General features: G+C 43.2%; 1 protein-coding gene across 3 annotated transcripts in view; it reads left to right on the forward strand.

The window, feature by feature from the left end:
- The window catches only part of fto (FTO alpha-ketoglutarate dependent dioxygenase), a 117,546-nt gene that overhangs the window by 12,883 nt on the left and 88,743 nt on the right, over positions 1-15,920 (forward strand). For all 3 annotated transcript variants that reach the window (XM_018666888.2, XM_051076954.1, XM_018666890.2), the window contains exons 2-4: positions 7,384-7,461; positions 7,589-8,624; positions 11,064-11,189. In XM_018666888.2, coding sequence (XP_018522404.1) covers positions 7,384-7,461; positions 7,589-8,624; positions 11,064-11,189 — 1,240 coding nt within the window. The remainder of the gene's footprint in view (positions 1-7,383; positions 7,462-7,588; positions 8,625-11,063; positions 11,190-15,920) is intronic.

Genomic DNA, 15,920 nt, shown 5'->3' on the forward strand with positions numbered 1-15,920 from the left:
TCTAATATGGAGCCGAAAGGACACAGAGCTGGGAAATCATCGTCATTTGAAGAGGTTGCTTGTCACATGATGGGTTTGATCAGCCTGTGCTGCGGTACACAGAGCCGGGTCTTTGCACTGTCTAACAGTGGTACTGGATTAGAGACACAAGCCACTTCTACTGTGATCAGTCACTCACGCATGGAGACACGCGGCAGGACTGAAATCCTCCTTGCACACTTCATCCACATCATGTACAGGCTTCTTCGTCAAGCCTACTGTATGGAAATGAGGAACACCGCTGTTGACAATCATAGTACATGCCAGTTTTAAGAAATCTTTGATTCTTTATTCTATAACTAACAGTATATCAGTATATCGTAGTTGCAGTAATAAAGGTATTGCCTTAGAGTTAAACACAGCTCTGAGGTGCACTGATCTATAGCTGCCTGACCTGCCTGAATGCTACTGATCTGTGACATGTTGAGACAATGGCAGTCTGTGTGAAGAGTCTGGCTCTACACCCCTCAGACACTGTGTATGGCTAAGTGCTATTGAATTGTTTATTGTCACAAATCACAAACCTTTCAATGACCAGGTGCGACCACCGTACACCAACACGTCCACCCATCCAGCTGCTCTATCCTGAGTGATGTGTTGGTCTGCTGGGCTCTGAGGAGCGTAACGTCAGCCTCTGGAGCTGGGGATTTTAAACGCTCCACCTGCTTATCGATCCCTTCTGCCCCGCTGAGCCAGCCAAGCTTGGGCTACAGGGCTAGAGAGAGAGAGAGAGAGAGAGGGAGAGAAAGAGAGAGAGAGAGAGAGAGGGAGAGCGTGATGCAGAGGGGAAGGGCAATGTGGTGGCCTCAGTCTTCTGGTCCTCGGGTCTGTCCTTGACACTGCCTGTGGGACAGGCCTGGAGGACGCTTCTTGTCCTCCCTGTAAGCCCCGCATCTTGCCCGTACAACTAGCCGGCCCTCCCCCTGGGCCAAGCTGCACTTTGCACAGCCATATTGATTTTTTGGAGGGGCAGGAAAAGTGTGGCTGGGTGGTGAGAGCGAATGAGGGAGGAAGGGGGGTTGGAGAAATCAAGGGAGCTTTCTAAAGCACTGACTTCTCCTTGACTGCACCTCGAGACGCGACAACCCTGTTAGAACAACTCAATGGCCCTGGTGCCCTGCTGAAAACTGCTAATCACAGTCTTTCAATCAACGCTCTCCTTCCTCTCTTTGCCCCCCTCCCTCCATCTCTCTCCCTCCCTCATTTTCTCACTCTTTCCCCTGACTCTCCCCCTCGCTCAACTAGACCCCGCCTGAATACCAAGGGACTGTGTCTGCATTAAAACCGGCCATTCCACATGGAAAACAGCTGACCTCATGAAACCATGTTGTAATTTGAAGGAGAAAACTAAAAAGCTTTTCTCGATCGACATAATCTTAATGGAAACATTATGGCCCGGCCGCAAACTAACAATTAAGGCAAAACGGCAAACGGCCCTTGCATGTTGGTGGTGGTAGTCAGGAGTTCATAGAAATGGGACATTGTCTTTTGTGTTGTGATGGGTGTAGAGCTCAGTATACCCTTGAACAAGATGTTTAACCCCCCAGTTACTCCAGCGAAGAATAGAGAAAGTTTTTCTCGTCTAGCAGAAATCACTGGAGATAGTGGGCCGCTCCTGTGTGTGAAATTGTGTAGGTATGTGAGTGTGAAGCAGCTAGTATGTTTCTGATAAAGAGCATGCTCGGTCAGTCCCTCCCGGATAAATAAAAAGGTTATGTAAGGCATACATCGACAGATCTCTTAACTCGCCCTCCTCTCTTTCTCTTCTTTCTCTCTCTTCTTCTCTCCAGATTTGACACTTGCTAAAGGTCACAGAAACATCTTTTTTTTTACCCCTTTGAGGTGTAGATAAGTGTGAAATAGAAGTTGACACCACAGACACATTGAAAAGCACTTAAACAGAGTGGCCGTGTGCCAACCTGTCTGTGTCTGGCTTTGTGCATTTGTAAATACTTTTGAATGATTGATCTGGAAACCTGGGTCTCTCTGTAAGCCTGTCAGGTGCAGTGAGAGAGATGGAGAGTTCAAAAAACAGATGAGGTCCAGTACTTTTTTTTCTCCCTCCCCTTCATCTCTTTCTCTCTCACATGCACACACACTCTCTACCTGACAGAATTACATGTACCCTGGGATGACTGGAAGAGTAGCTTTAAGTAAGTATGTGTGTGAGAAAGTGTACACACGGCTCACAAAGAGAGACTGGGATAGGCCTTTTGATGTTTAGTTAAATTGGCACACCGGGTGTGTGTTAGTTTACTTAATCTCACATTTGTGACATTTTCAAATGTGACTGGGCCCCAGTAAAGGTGGTCACATTGTGTATGTGTGTGTGTTGTGTGTGTGTATGCGTGTGAATCTAATTAATGACTGGCAGCGGTCCCCCACAGCTCTGGTAATGTGCTTAGATCAGTGTTATAAACAGGGCGTGAAAGGTCTGCCCAGCGCCAGGCCTTTAAATGACTGGCCGCTTGTTCAGGTAGATGGATGGAAATGTTCTAATATTAATGATCACGTCCCCCGCCGACCTGTCGCGAGGTGAAATGAGCAACGCAGCCTTCAGCCTCCAACAACAATTAACGGGCCAGAGCTGGCCTGTCTGCCATTTGTCATCACTTGCCCCACCTGTGGACCCCCTCCGAACACATGCTGAACGTGTCTGTCGATATGTACACAATGTTCACTTCACTGATTTGAAAAAATATGCAGTAGTTAATGGAGTAGCAGTCATCCATAGTTATTTCTGGGTATATTTTTTTCTTTCCTTTTATTCCCAATTCTGAATGAAAAGTTTCAGAACTTTATGAATTGACTATGACCCAAACCTTGTAGTGTATCTGCAGTGTCTCTATATGAGAAACATGTCGAGGATTATGTTCTTAATAACTGACAGCAACACTTGATCCACTGTGTTTGCATGAGCTTGAATGGACTAGCTTGCATTAAACATGATTTGCAAATGCAGGCTAGGCCCACATGCCAAACTGAATCTGTAAATACATCTCAGGCTAATACAAATTATCCGGAATAAAATTTTGGTATCAACAGAAAAGTAGCTGAAAGCCAATGTTCCTGGCAACATCTTCCTGACTGACCTCTGGCTCCCACAGTCCCAATTCATATTCATGGGCTGGTCCTGAGCAGGTGTGTGTAGACATGGGGGTTACACATTACCGACTGCCCCACTCTGAGGTCAGCTCCCACACATTCCAGTTAGCCATTTACCACTCTGCCCAGTTAGCCATCACACTGAGTCACAACTTTGAGCTGGTATTCCTAAAATAAATGAATGCCACAAGTGGCTGTAAAAAAATGTCAGAAATGAGAATTGGTTAATTTTTGGTCCATGGATGTTTTTTTTTTAGAGTGGCAAGCATGAAATAGAGAAGCATAATAGGTGAATATAAAAGGCCTTTTCTCACACTGTAACTATAACTGGAGCTGCTATTTCTCAATTTGTGTATTAGATAGGATGGACATGTTGTTAGATGCATTTTCTAAAAAAAAAAAAAAAAGGTGGTATAAATGACAAAACTCTGCTGCAAGAAGCACTCCCAACAGAGGTGGAACCTCTCCCTGCATGTGTGCTTGTGTAGGCATTTGTGTGGGATGGCACCTAGGTGCTGTGTTATCTCACTATACCTCAAGTCAGTGGCATACTCTGAAGATGAGGTAGACCTTGATCTATACAGACCTTTATGGAATAAACCTGAATATGCTTAGTTGAAGGTTCTTAGGTTTTTGGATTTTTTTTTTAATTGCTCCCCATGTGTATGTTTTTACCTCTATTAATATTCAAAACTGATGTCAAGGCCAATACAAACGTTTTATGCATCATATATTCAAAAACAGTTGTTCTGGTGGATTGGGCACTCCCTGCCCTTCACTGCACCCTCTGTCGCTTCGCACGAGCTCCCTACATTCTTCGATCCGGTGCCAAATGGAGCAGGGCGGAAGCGCCTTTGATGTACACGGGTAGTCTGTCTGTTTGAGTCCGACGTTTTACAGCCGGCTTGTCAAAACTGTTGATTCACCATCACTTTTGCAGAAGAAGACCAGTTCTGAAATGGGTGTCACACAAGTACCAATGGCTTGCTGTTTAAACACAGAGCTCTGTTACACAGCTATCTCTCATCGCAGTTGAGTTGAAGTGTTTGAGACCCAAGATTCTCTGTCTGTCTGCACTCAGGCTACCTGTATTGATGGAGGTGCTGGCCTCCTTTGGTTGGAGCTCTTGGATAAAATATGGTGCCTTTCTTGTAGATAATAATACTGATATCACACAAATAATAAGCAAAACACTAAAGAAGCCCAAATTTCATCTTAAGAGATGAAAGACTAAAAAGACCAAAAAATGTGCTTTGGAAAACACAAGACGTGCCACATTGTGAGGTGGCAGTTTTACTTATTAAACCCTCCTGAGGGCTTACTCTACATTGTAGCTTTTATCTGCAGTTATGATGTATTAGCCAAATCTAGACAAGCCCACTGATATTCACGTGTCCTCTTTCAGCAGTCGTACCGCATACAGTACGTTCCAATAGAACCTCTGGGGCAGACACGAGTCAGACTGGAAGTGCTTTTATCCCCGCAGCAGCGGAGTTATCTGGCTATTTTGAGCTATTGATGCTTAGCACTGGACATTAATCTACTCTGCAAAGAACGCTTTGAAGAAAGTGTCCGTTGAAGTGTCACAGATGGGAAATAAATGAAATTAATAAATATATGTTACACAGTTTGATATCTCTTATAGGCCAAGATCAAAGCAAACCAATTGAGTTCTATTCTACCTAATATGTTTTTCTCTGATAAACAGTCCGGCTGAGGGAATAATCCCATCAAGGAAGAGAGAGATTAAAAAAGAGAAAAAAAAAGCATCAGATATATCACTCGGCGCAGACGGTTGGCACAGGCTACCGTGAAGTATCCGCGTTATTATGGGATTGGTAATCTCGTTTCTTGGGTCTGAGTGGAAACGCAGACCTTTTTTTGCGCCTCGTGGTTTTCCTCCTAGAATCAGGCACACACGCAGAGACAGGAAGACAGACGCGGCGGTTCTCTGATACTGTGAGAGTCCATCTGCTTCAGAGGGCTCCGGTAACTTCTTGTCTTTCTTTTTTTCTGTGGAATTTCTGAGTAGCTTGATGTATTTGACATGTGTGTGACAGCCCTGGTTGTGAACATTTGGGGTTGAGGCATCATGCTCGCTACCCCGGCTGTGCGTTTTTCAGGAAGCACATGTATGAGTGTGTATGGGACCCTTACACATACACACACACACACACACACACACACACACTCATACCGTATGTGGGCACACTTTTGTGCTTGTGTACAGAGTACTGCTTTGCGCGCTCTGAATAAAGTAGACTGTAACGATCTTCCTTATGTGCACACATCTACAGTAGATGGATGCCAGGATGCAGACTCTCAGCAGCACACAGATAAACACACACACAGTTACACACAGACACATACACATACACATACAACACTAGCCCAGAGCCTCACCTTGATATCTTGAGCTTCTGTCATGAGTTAGAATCTGACACCAATGAATGTGTGTCAGGTTGTCAATTTCTACCAACAGCCTTTGAATGCAGTCTGGCCATGAATAGTGCATGTTGTTTTGTTTTTTAGATTCCAACTGTCTGCAAGTCTGCTTTTTTTGTTCCAGAATAACTTGGAAGGCCTGTACACTCATGTGCATCCTTAAAGAAAACTTTCAGCAGGTGCTGTGTTGTTTAGCCTAAGGTAAAGATTCAGCCCTGAAGGTAAATTCGCCAAACTTCCTCAGATCTGATGCCCTCCCATTTCTTCTGCCTCTGTTATTGAGATCTGTTTTCCTCTCTCCTGTCTTTAATGCACATAGTTTCACCATTTGCCCTCTTTTTGATCCAGCCCCCTTTTGGGTCAGGACACAGATCTTTTTATACCTGCACGTCAGTATTACTAACAGGACACTTTATTTCTCTCTAAAAGTCTGGACATATTTTGGCAGCCGGTCCCCACATTCCCTGTAGCGTGCCACATGAGGTCATTGGCATTATTAGGGGTGAAGAAATGCAAGATATTTGTTGTAAATGTCTCAGAAATATACACAGGGTCAGTTCCCCTTAAACTCTTGCAATCGTTCAGCAGTAAATCCACAGGCTGTTAGCCCAAAACTTTAAGAGATGTAAAAAGACAGTGGCATGTCGGTGACATTTCTCCTTCTCCTGCTGCTGAGACAATATTCAGGAGCTGTGTGAGTGTGTGTGTGTGTGTGCACCTATGGGGAATGAATATGAGGCCATGAGCCCACAGACAGAACGCATGTGTGAACGTACACTTATACTCACAAGGGCACATTCAGGAGGGGAAGAAGGGCAGGGTAGGGAAACAGTTGTGAAATTTATTTGGGCATATAGTTTTTATGCCAGTTGCCATTGGATTTACAGGTCAGAATGGAATGTGGCCCAATGAAAGGTACTTTGATCCCTCCACCAGGTTGACGGTTTTATTGGAGGAGCTCTGTATGGTGCAGGGCATCTTTTATAAGGTTGCAAGGAACCCCACGGCAGCCTTCACAAAATCATAAAAATGTGAGACGTCAATGAAAGTGACTGCTTACCAGATTTCTGTGATATCACAGCCGGTTGTGAATGCATCATTTGTTAAAACTCATTCACTAATTCCTCAAATAACGTGATTCAGTATGAATGTTTTTTGTCAGTCCCTACTCAGTACAGGCTGCTATTGTACATTTCACACTGCTATAGTTGGACTGTTTGCTTCTAAAGAATATATTTAATATAAGATGGTTGGAGATATATTCAGATCAGCAAATACTGTGAGGATATTGCAGCCTTGTGCTCAAACATTGCATTTTCCATACTTTCAGTTAAGTTCCAAACCAGAGGAGGCATTAGAACCAGACTCTGGATTTTCCCTGATAATAAGTTAGAGTAATGTTTCTCGCAGATAGCAATGTTTTGATGAATTAAACTATGTAGGCCATGCAGGGCAGGTAGTGTGATAATCCTCAAAACTGGTGAAAGCATTCATTTTGAAATATTTGGGAGTTTGCCAGGGACTTAGTGAATCTTAGTGTGTTTTTAACCTTATATTTCAGAAGGTGAAGGCTTTTAAGTTCTTTGTAGTTTCCCTCACTTCAGTCATGTACATTTTGCCCATCACGCTTCCTAACCCTCCCAAAAATATCCATACTGAATGTATTTGATTAGAAAAGAAAGTTAAGGGCCTTTGTTAACTTAGATTTCAAGTATGTAAAAAACACACAATAGCTAAATGCAGCAGGTTCCTGCAGCTGCTTATCAAATTATTTTACTGTGTTCTGTTCCACAGAGGCGCAGGTTACTGCAGGAGTTGGGAGACCAGAAGATCCCCTTTCTGGGACCTTCAGACCGGGGCTTTCAGCAACTAGTAAGTCAACCACAGTATCAGATAATGCTAATGATCTCTGGATCTCTAACTCTGCTCTGTAAGATTTGTAATCTTTTTGACCATTTGTCACAATGTCATTATGGTAAAAATGACTTCTGCTTCCCAGTGGGACTCCAGTTACACCGGCCTGGTCCTGAGGAGATCCTGCTCGCTGCCTGCTGAGCTCCACGGCCGAGTGCAGGCTGCTCTGCTCACCCTGAGAAGCAAGGGCTGCCTCCTGAGGGACCTGGTTCGTGTCCGTGACCGAGATGTTTTCACCGCCGTGTCGCGGGCTCTGCTGGGTGAGCCGGGCCACACCTATCGCTATCTGGACACACGGCTCTTTGCCATCCCCTGGCATAGTGAGGACAGTGACGTCAAAGGACAAAACTGTTGTGACCCTGACTTGAGAGCTGCTTGCAAGGCATTGTGGGAGCTTAACACCTTCTTCTGCTCCGATGTGTCTCAGCTGAAGGAAGGAGACAGGCTAACGCAATGTGTAAAGGGGGAGGTAGAGGCCAAACAGGGAAAAGAGGGGGACACAGAGTCTAAACACAGTGAAGACTCCAAGAACAGTGAGGGAGGGGACTCAGAGTCCAGACAAAGTGAGGAGGGGGACACAGAGTCCAAGCACAGCGAGGAGTGGGATATTGAGTCAAAACACAGTGACGAAGGTTGCTCTGGGTCAAAACAAGAAGGGGAGTGGGAGACGGAGTCCAAACACAGCAGTGAGGAGGGAGAGTCCTCCCAGGTCAAACCAAGTGAAACCAGTGTAGCACCAGGATCAGAACAAAGTGAAGGAAAATGCCCTGGCTGGGGGTCTAAGACTGTCAGTGACCCACAGACTGAACCTGTGGGACTAGGGCCCCAGGGGAAACCTGTGGTCCAACTAAAACACAGCCTGTCAGATTATCACATTGAGGACAAGGAGGAACAGGCCAGCGGGCAGGGCTGTTCCCAGCCCAGTCCACCGCAGGTATGCACCGGTCCGGTCAAATTCAATGTCACCTTGCTCAACTACATGGACCCAGCAGCTATGAGCCAGCTGAAAGAGGAGCCGTACTACGGCATGGGGAAAATGGCAGTAGGGTGGCACCACGATGAGAACCTGATCACTCACTCGCCAGTGGCTGTTTACAGCTATAGCTGTCACGATGACAAAGGTAAGGGTCCAAACTAAAATAGCATACTCATCATAACTATGATAACTGGATTGAACACTGAAAACCATAGATTTAACACTTTAGAATCTTTTATTTAACACTTTAATCATGAGTACACAATGGTAGTCATTGGCATTATGTTTCTGCAATTAAGATTCTCTTTCACTTCAATATGCTATCAACTTATCTCACTTGCTTTATGGTGGATCAGATGCTGCTAACCTTGTGTATTATGGCCCTACAGCAGTGCTGTAGCAGCTGTAGACATGGCCTCTGGTGAGGCAACCATCAGATCCATCTATGTGATAGTGTCAGGGCATTATCAAATGTCATCACCGGCTTGCTGCTGACAGCCTTATCTCCGACTGTGCGCTGGGAGATCACAGACATTTGGATCTGAGCTCTTAACACACGCTCAATGGTGCAGTCTAACAAACAGGCCTTATCACACACGCAGCATCTCATCTAAATCATTTCCCCCAAGAAATGATCGATGTGCAATTATCTGATATGGAATAATGAGCCCTGCTTTGATAAGTGTTCCTGACTGTACCGTATGGATAATACGATGTCTCCTAATTATGGAATGTGCACTCTTTCAAGAGCTGATCGTATTTGCTGATGGAGTTGATAGAGAATCTCAGCGAGAGACGAACTTTGCTTTCTAGAGCATATGCAAAACACAAGACGACAGTAACACCAGATGAAAAATGCTTAAAATAAGGCCATTGTCATTGTGAAAATAATACAGAGAACACTAATGATTAATGAAGGTTTTGTTTGTGGATTACTCTTTGAATTAACTCTTTACCATCAAACCAAATGAGTGGATTTTAAAATAAAAGTCTAATGCCACTCACTAAACCACCAAAGGCTGGACAGGGAGCAAGATATGATTTTCTGTTGTGGATGGAGGTAAGGGTGCAGCTGTAGTTCAGCAAACATACACTGTACATGGATTGCACTGTCAAAGGTGAGAGCTCTACACAGTCTGCATGTGTGTCTCGAAACTGTAATTTTGCAGTGTCACACAGGTGTGGTGCCACCCGCTCTGACATCCCAACACACTTTACAGCTGGGATTTCTTCACCGGGGTTTCTTAACCAGAAACACCTGCTCCAGAGGTCTGCTTTGATGATTTGTTCTAAGCCATTTCAACTCTGACCCTGTGAACACGGGCTTCAAACACTATGGCATAACACCTTGCAGTGCTTAGCAGCTGTGCCTTTTCTAGTTCTGGGTGACCCCACAGCTCCAGACTTTAGAGAGGAAAGTCTGATCAGAGAGCCATAGAGATATATTCCAGTTGCTGGCTCTGAGGGCTCCCAGAACCTGCTAATGAAATTGTTACCTTGAGGAATGTTGAAACACAGCACATTAGATATCTCAGATTTACAGAGACTAGATGTTCTGCCTGACACCCACTTCCTTTGAGAGGTGTTTTTTTTCTTTTTGAGCAGCCTCACCTTGTTTTTCTGCTTCAGCCAGAGAAGTGTACTGAGCTGTGTTTTTTCCCAGCTGCACTGATCCAAAGGAATCTGCCACAACTGAGTGTTTTCCAGCATGGAGGATGATCTTCCACCATTCCGGAGGCCTTGGGGAGTGCTGTCATTAGCTGGCTCTCAGAGCACAATGGCTGGAAATTAAGTTACTATTTATCCGTGCTGAGCAAAGGAAAAGGCAGCTGCGGGGCAGAGAGGCCCAGAAAGACTTTAGTATTGATTTTGCTGAAGGGTGTTGGCCAGCCAAGCCAAATCTTGTTTTCTTAGCATGCCATGTAAGAATGGAAGGAGAGAGAAGAACGGGGGAGGTGGTTACAGTGAATGGTTTCAGAAACAAGGATATCATAGGATACCTGCTGTCTAATAACACACTCTCACACACACTAAACAACATCAAGGGCTTTTATCTGACTATTTCCTCTTGCACAGCATAATGATAGCATAAAGATCCTGTGCTAACAGCCAATATGATCACCGCAACACGTATCATCTTTGCTCAGCTTTTAAGTGATTCTTACTTTCTGGAGACAAAGGCATACATCTTACATCCATTGTTTGGGTGGTACGAATTTAATCATTGCACTCCTTACTATTTAAAGTGGTTTTTGTTTGATTTTACTTTGTTTTTTGGCTTCGTCTTTGCTGGTAAATGGACACTGCATTACCCAGATTTCACTTGGTGCTATCACCATGTTCTCCATTACTGCATTTTTAGTTGTAATTAATTAATTAACTAATTAATTAAATTAATATTAAACCACTTGATTTATAAAGAGATAAAACACATGTATTTCCACAACAATAGAAGTTTAAGCGTATTGTACGTTTACACTAAGCTTAAGCCACGCTGGATGAAACTCTCAACCCAATGTCTTGAATGTGAATGTAAATGTAAAATGCAAATGTGACAGTGAGCTGGGTTGTGTATGACTGACAGGTGAGAGCAGTGAGGGAGGCAGCAGTGAGAAGGCATGCTGGAGGATTGGGCTCAAGGTAGCCTGGGACATCCACACACCTGGCCTGATGCTGCCACTGGAGTCTGGAGATTGCTATTACATGAGAGGTACTAAATCTTAGCTCTGTAAACACACACACACACACACACACACACACACACACACACACACACACACATGCGCATGTAAACACGTTGCTCACATAACTCAGCCACATTCACCACCATGTCTGACTTTGGAGGAGGGAACACTTTTATTACCCTGTGTTTTAGTGTTTCTTGTACTTTGTCCCAAATGACCCATGCCAGCAGGATGCACTTCACTCTCACTCCCATGCTCTATTCTCTTCTTCTAACCCTCTCTGCAGGAGAAATGGAGCTGAAGCGTGTGTGTGTGTGAGGAGGGGTAACTTGGCCTGAACACGGAGCTTTAAGGTTCCATGAAATTGTGTGCATTAGAGAGGTTAGGAAAACCAAATGTTATTTTTTGAAGTCCTGTGACCCGGTGCTGACTACGTCTCTATGGAGAGGACAGACAGCGAGCCACAGGGGTGTAAATCATAGCTTAATGCTTTTGGCTGCAGCAGACACCTCCACCCTCCTCTTTTTTGGCCCTGTGGGCCCTTCCAAGCTTTCTCATATTTTCTGAGTGTGAGGACATTTATCCACATCACAGCAGAAGCTTGTGTTCAGCTGTACAAGAAGTTAGGACCCCTGGTTGGATGGATTGGGCATTTATTATATTTTCAGGGCACTCTGCTTTCATAAGTATACAAGTATAGACATACAGTAAAATCTTGAGTCAGCACTGCCTTCATATTCTCAATAAATTGCTGCCTTTTTTATTTCAAAAGATGAATAATTTATGTAACGCATGCTGACATGCAAAGCACTGCCTTTTTAAAAATATTATATTCTCCAATTTGGTTTGTCTAATTCCTTGTTACCACTAACTGTTGGTCTTTGGTGCATGTATACAGACATGTGTCTCCTCTGATATGCACTGTGCTCTAAAACTGTGTTTTAACACCTGCCAACCTCACAATTCAGCAGCATTAATGTATCCAGTATTTATGTGAAAATCAATACACTGAAAGAATTTTCTTATTTTGCTGTCTAATCTGTTAGCCATCTACATATGTGATAATATGTTGCATATGTATTTGACCTTATTATTAGAGAGGCTTTCATGTGATTAAAAGATCACTGTTTTGATCCCTTCAGCAGCAAATACTTATATCTATCTGGTTTACAGTCACATATGCTGTCAGTGTTTTTTATGACGAGACTGAACCCCTACCTGTGCGCTCTGTGTAAATGTTATAATAATATATTCACTGCTAAGATTTACAACAGCGTTCAGTTTTCAGAATTTTTTAAACCATGTTAAAGGTTTAGAGTCATGAGGACGTATGCAAAATTTACCCCAGTATTTCACAAAACAGTGCAACATTTTATTCCTCCATGTTTTGGTCTCTGTAAGTTAATCCAGTGTTTCCCCAGGTAGGGCTTGATTGGTGAAACTGTGCAGGTGATTTAGTGGACAGAGGCAGAAAAAAGAGAGAAATGGTTCACTCTGCTTTTTGTTTTTGTATGGATACACAGAATCATAGGTGCACCAACATGTGGACTGTCCAGACGCTGTACAGGTACAGAACCTGGTGTCTACAAAGGTGAACAATATCACATGCTGCATAAAAATGCTGTTTTATAAGTTGCTGGATTCTGGAGTAATTAGTGTAAGTACAGTAGGTGAAAGATTACTGTTGTGTTAGCATTTAGAAAACCTGAATTCCAAACATGTTACACAGTAAGCTGCTTTACTTGGACAATCTAATTTTAACTCTTATCTGTGTCTGTAGGCACTGAGCTTCTTTGATAAACAATTCCAAGTTTTTGCAAGGTTGTTATTAATAACACTAACAGTGTTAGTAATGGAAAGGTCATTATTGTTTGCCATTATATAATCAACAACATATCACACATATTACTATAATATGTAATATGTTTTTTATTCTTTTTGCATAGTGACAATAGATGTATTGATATGTATGAGACCCAGTGGGAAAAGTTTAAGTTCATTAAAAAGTAAACAAAACATTTAATACATCCATATGTCATTTAACACAACTGAGAGTGTTCAGACCCCTTCCCTATTTGCACACTTTATTGTGTGTAGATTTATTTTTTGAAACTTTTACAAAAGTAATCAGACCCTTTGCTGCGACACTCTAAATTATGGTCAGGTGTATCCTCTTTGTTTTAATTAGTCTTGAAATGTGTCTAGAACTTGATTCCACCTGTAGCAAATTGAATTGATTGGACATAAGAAAGACATTAAGGAAGGCACGCAGCTGTATATGTAAGGTCCCATAATTCAACAACCAAGCCATGAAGTCCAAGGAGCTCTCTGTGGACGTCCATGGTAAAATTGTGGCTAGGTCAGAGCAAGGGCATAAAACTATTTCTAAAGTTCTGAGTGTTTCCAGGAGCACAGTGGCCTCAATAACTGTGAAATGGAAGTTTTGAAACCACAGGACTTTTACTAGAGTTGGCTGCCTGGCCAAACTGAGTAACTGGGCAAAAGGGGTCTTGGTCTTTAGAAGTCAGCTGGAGAGATGAGAGAACCTACCAGAAAGGCGATCATTTCAGTTTACTTACTGCCCTTTATACCTGGTGGCATGTAGAGCAGCAGATGGAAGCTTCTTTGTGTAAAGGGCATATGACATCTTGCTTGGAGTTTTCCAAATGTCATTTAAATGAGCAGAACTCAAACACTTTGCCAAACATAATAGCTAAAACCATCCCTACGGTGAAACGTGGTGGTGGCAGCATCATGCTATGGGGGTGCCTCTCAGTGGCAGGGACAGGGAGAATGGTCAGAACTGAGGTCGTTGAAGAGAACCTGCTTCAGAGTGCACGTGACCTGAGAGAGCTACGAGAGCTACCTTTTAGCAAGACAATGACCTGTAGCATTCAGCCAAAACAAAGCTGGAGTGTCATTGATTGGCCCAGCCAAAGCTCAGACTCAAACCCCATAGAACATCTGTGGAGTGACCTTAAGATGGCAGTTCACAGGCGCCTCCCATCCAATCTGACAGAGCTTGAGAGGATCCGCCAGGAAGAATAGGATAAACTGCCCAAATCCAGGTGAGCAAAGAGACTTACTCAAAAAGACTTGAAGCTGTAATAGCTGCCAAAGGGGTTTACTTTCATAAATGAGAGATTTCAGTTTTAGATTTTTAATAAATTTGCAACAATTTCTAAAAACATTTTTACTTTGTCATTATGAGTTATGAGTGTAGATTTGAGAAAAAAATGTATCCACAAGTGTTCAAAATGAGACGCCACTTTCTGAATCTGCTCTGTCTAACTCAACATTAGATCTAATCTATCAATTATCTATCATATATACATTGTGCTAGAGTGGCTAAAGTAGCTTTCAAATATGGCACTACTAAGTGGTTGTCAATCTGAATCACTTTTTTGCAGTAAGGAATAGGAAGGCTTTAATGAATTCCTGAGGTTGACTCTTTGAAGCCGCTATGTTTTCATCTGAGAGCAGCAATGTCTGTACCTAATATTCAGCTTGACAGGGCTTGAAGCCGACCTCCTTTAGCTGGATAAGATTTACAATAGAACAGTCAGTTTCAGGCCAGCAATGATAATAGAGTGATGGGCTGTTGTGCAGACCATTCTAATGGGACTTGACTGTCGCGGATCAGTGGGGATTTATGCTCCACTTGGTGAGTACGCCCTTGAGAGGCCAACTGCTGCACAACGATAGCGGCTCACACAGTCCTTGGCCGTCTGTCGCTTTTGTTGGTCTACCTGCATTAAAGACTTGGCACAGTGCATGAACATATGCACGCACCTATAAATTTGCACAACTCATGTGCACACAAATAAATGCTCTAACACATGCAAAGAATGCCGTCCCCTGCTTATTGAAGGGAGGATATGCCTGCTCTCTCATTTCAAACACATGCACGTACACACTGACAAAGTGATCACCACTAAACCAAGTGTTAAATATATTGTACCAGTGTTTTTGTGACATAGACCATATGATAAGTAGTCTTGTGGTATTAAAAGAAAACTACAGTGGTGTATAACCACAGACAACATAATGTCTTCTCAGCACCATTTGTCGCCGGCTGGCCCTTTTGAACAGCTAATGTCTGAGCTGCTGGAGGCAAATTGAATCACCATCATTTCCACCCAAATGGAATTTCAGTGGTTAAAAAAGAACAATGCAAGTCTTGACACTGGGCCTGTTCAATAATCAGATTTCCAGCTCCCAATGCACAGGGGGACTGGAGAAAAGAGTTGACCCAATATATTTAAAAGCCTGCTTCCTGGAAAAGGAGGACAAGTGGCAGCAGGCGCAGGGGTTGAAAGAAAGATAAATATTTATTACAGTTATCGAGTTTGCCTCTACTCCCTCCTGATCCCACTGACGCATCAGACGCACCAAGAAAAGAACAGATTGATGGAGATAATTTGTTATTGGATATAAACAGTTTTAAAGACGCAGAGTAATTCTGCCCAGAGACCTAATCCTTCACAATCTCATCAGGGTGAAGAAAACACCGGCAAGTTGTTTTGTTTGTCACCATCTTTTTTTTCCTCCCACCAAACAATAATATCTTTCTCCCAAAGCATTTGGCTGTTTGACTTTCAAATCACAGGCATTAGCCGGTGTACTCTTGCTCAAGGCGGGTGTAAATATGCACATGTGCTGTGAATGACAGCTCTGTCATGGCTAAATTAATTATTGGTATGAGGCAAATAATGGCAGAGCTGAGAAACATCTATACACACAAAGAAACACATGGA

This window comes from Lates calcarifer, linkage group LG2 (genome assembly GCF_001640805.2).
Source record: "Lates calcarifer isolate ASB-BC8 linkage group LG2, TLL_Latcal_v3, whole genome shotgun sequence".
Taxonomy (NCBI): Eukaryota; Metazoa; Chordata; class Actinopteri; family Centropomidae; genus Lates; species Lates calcarifer.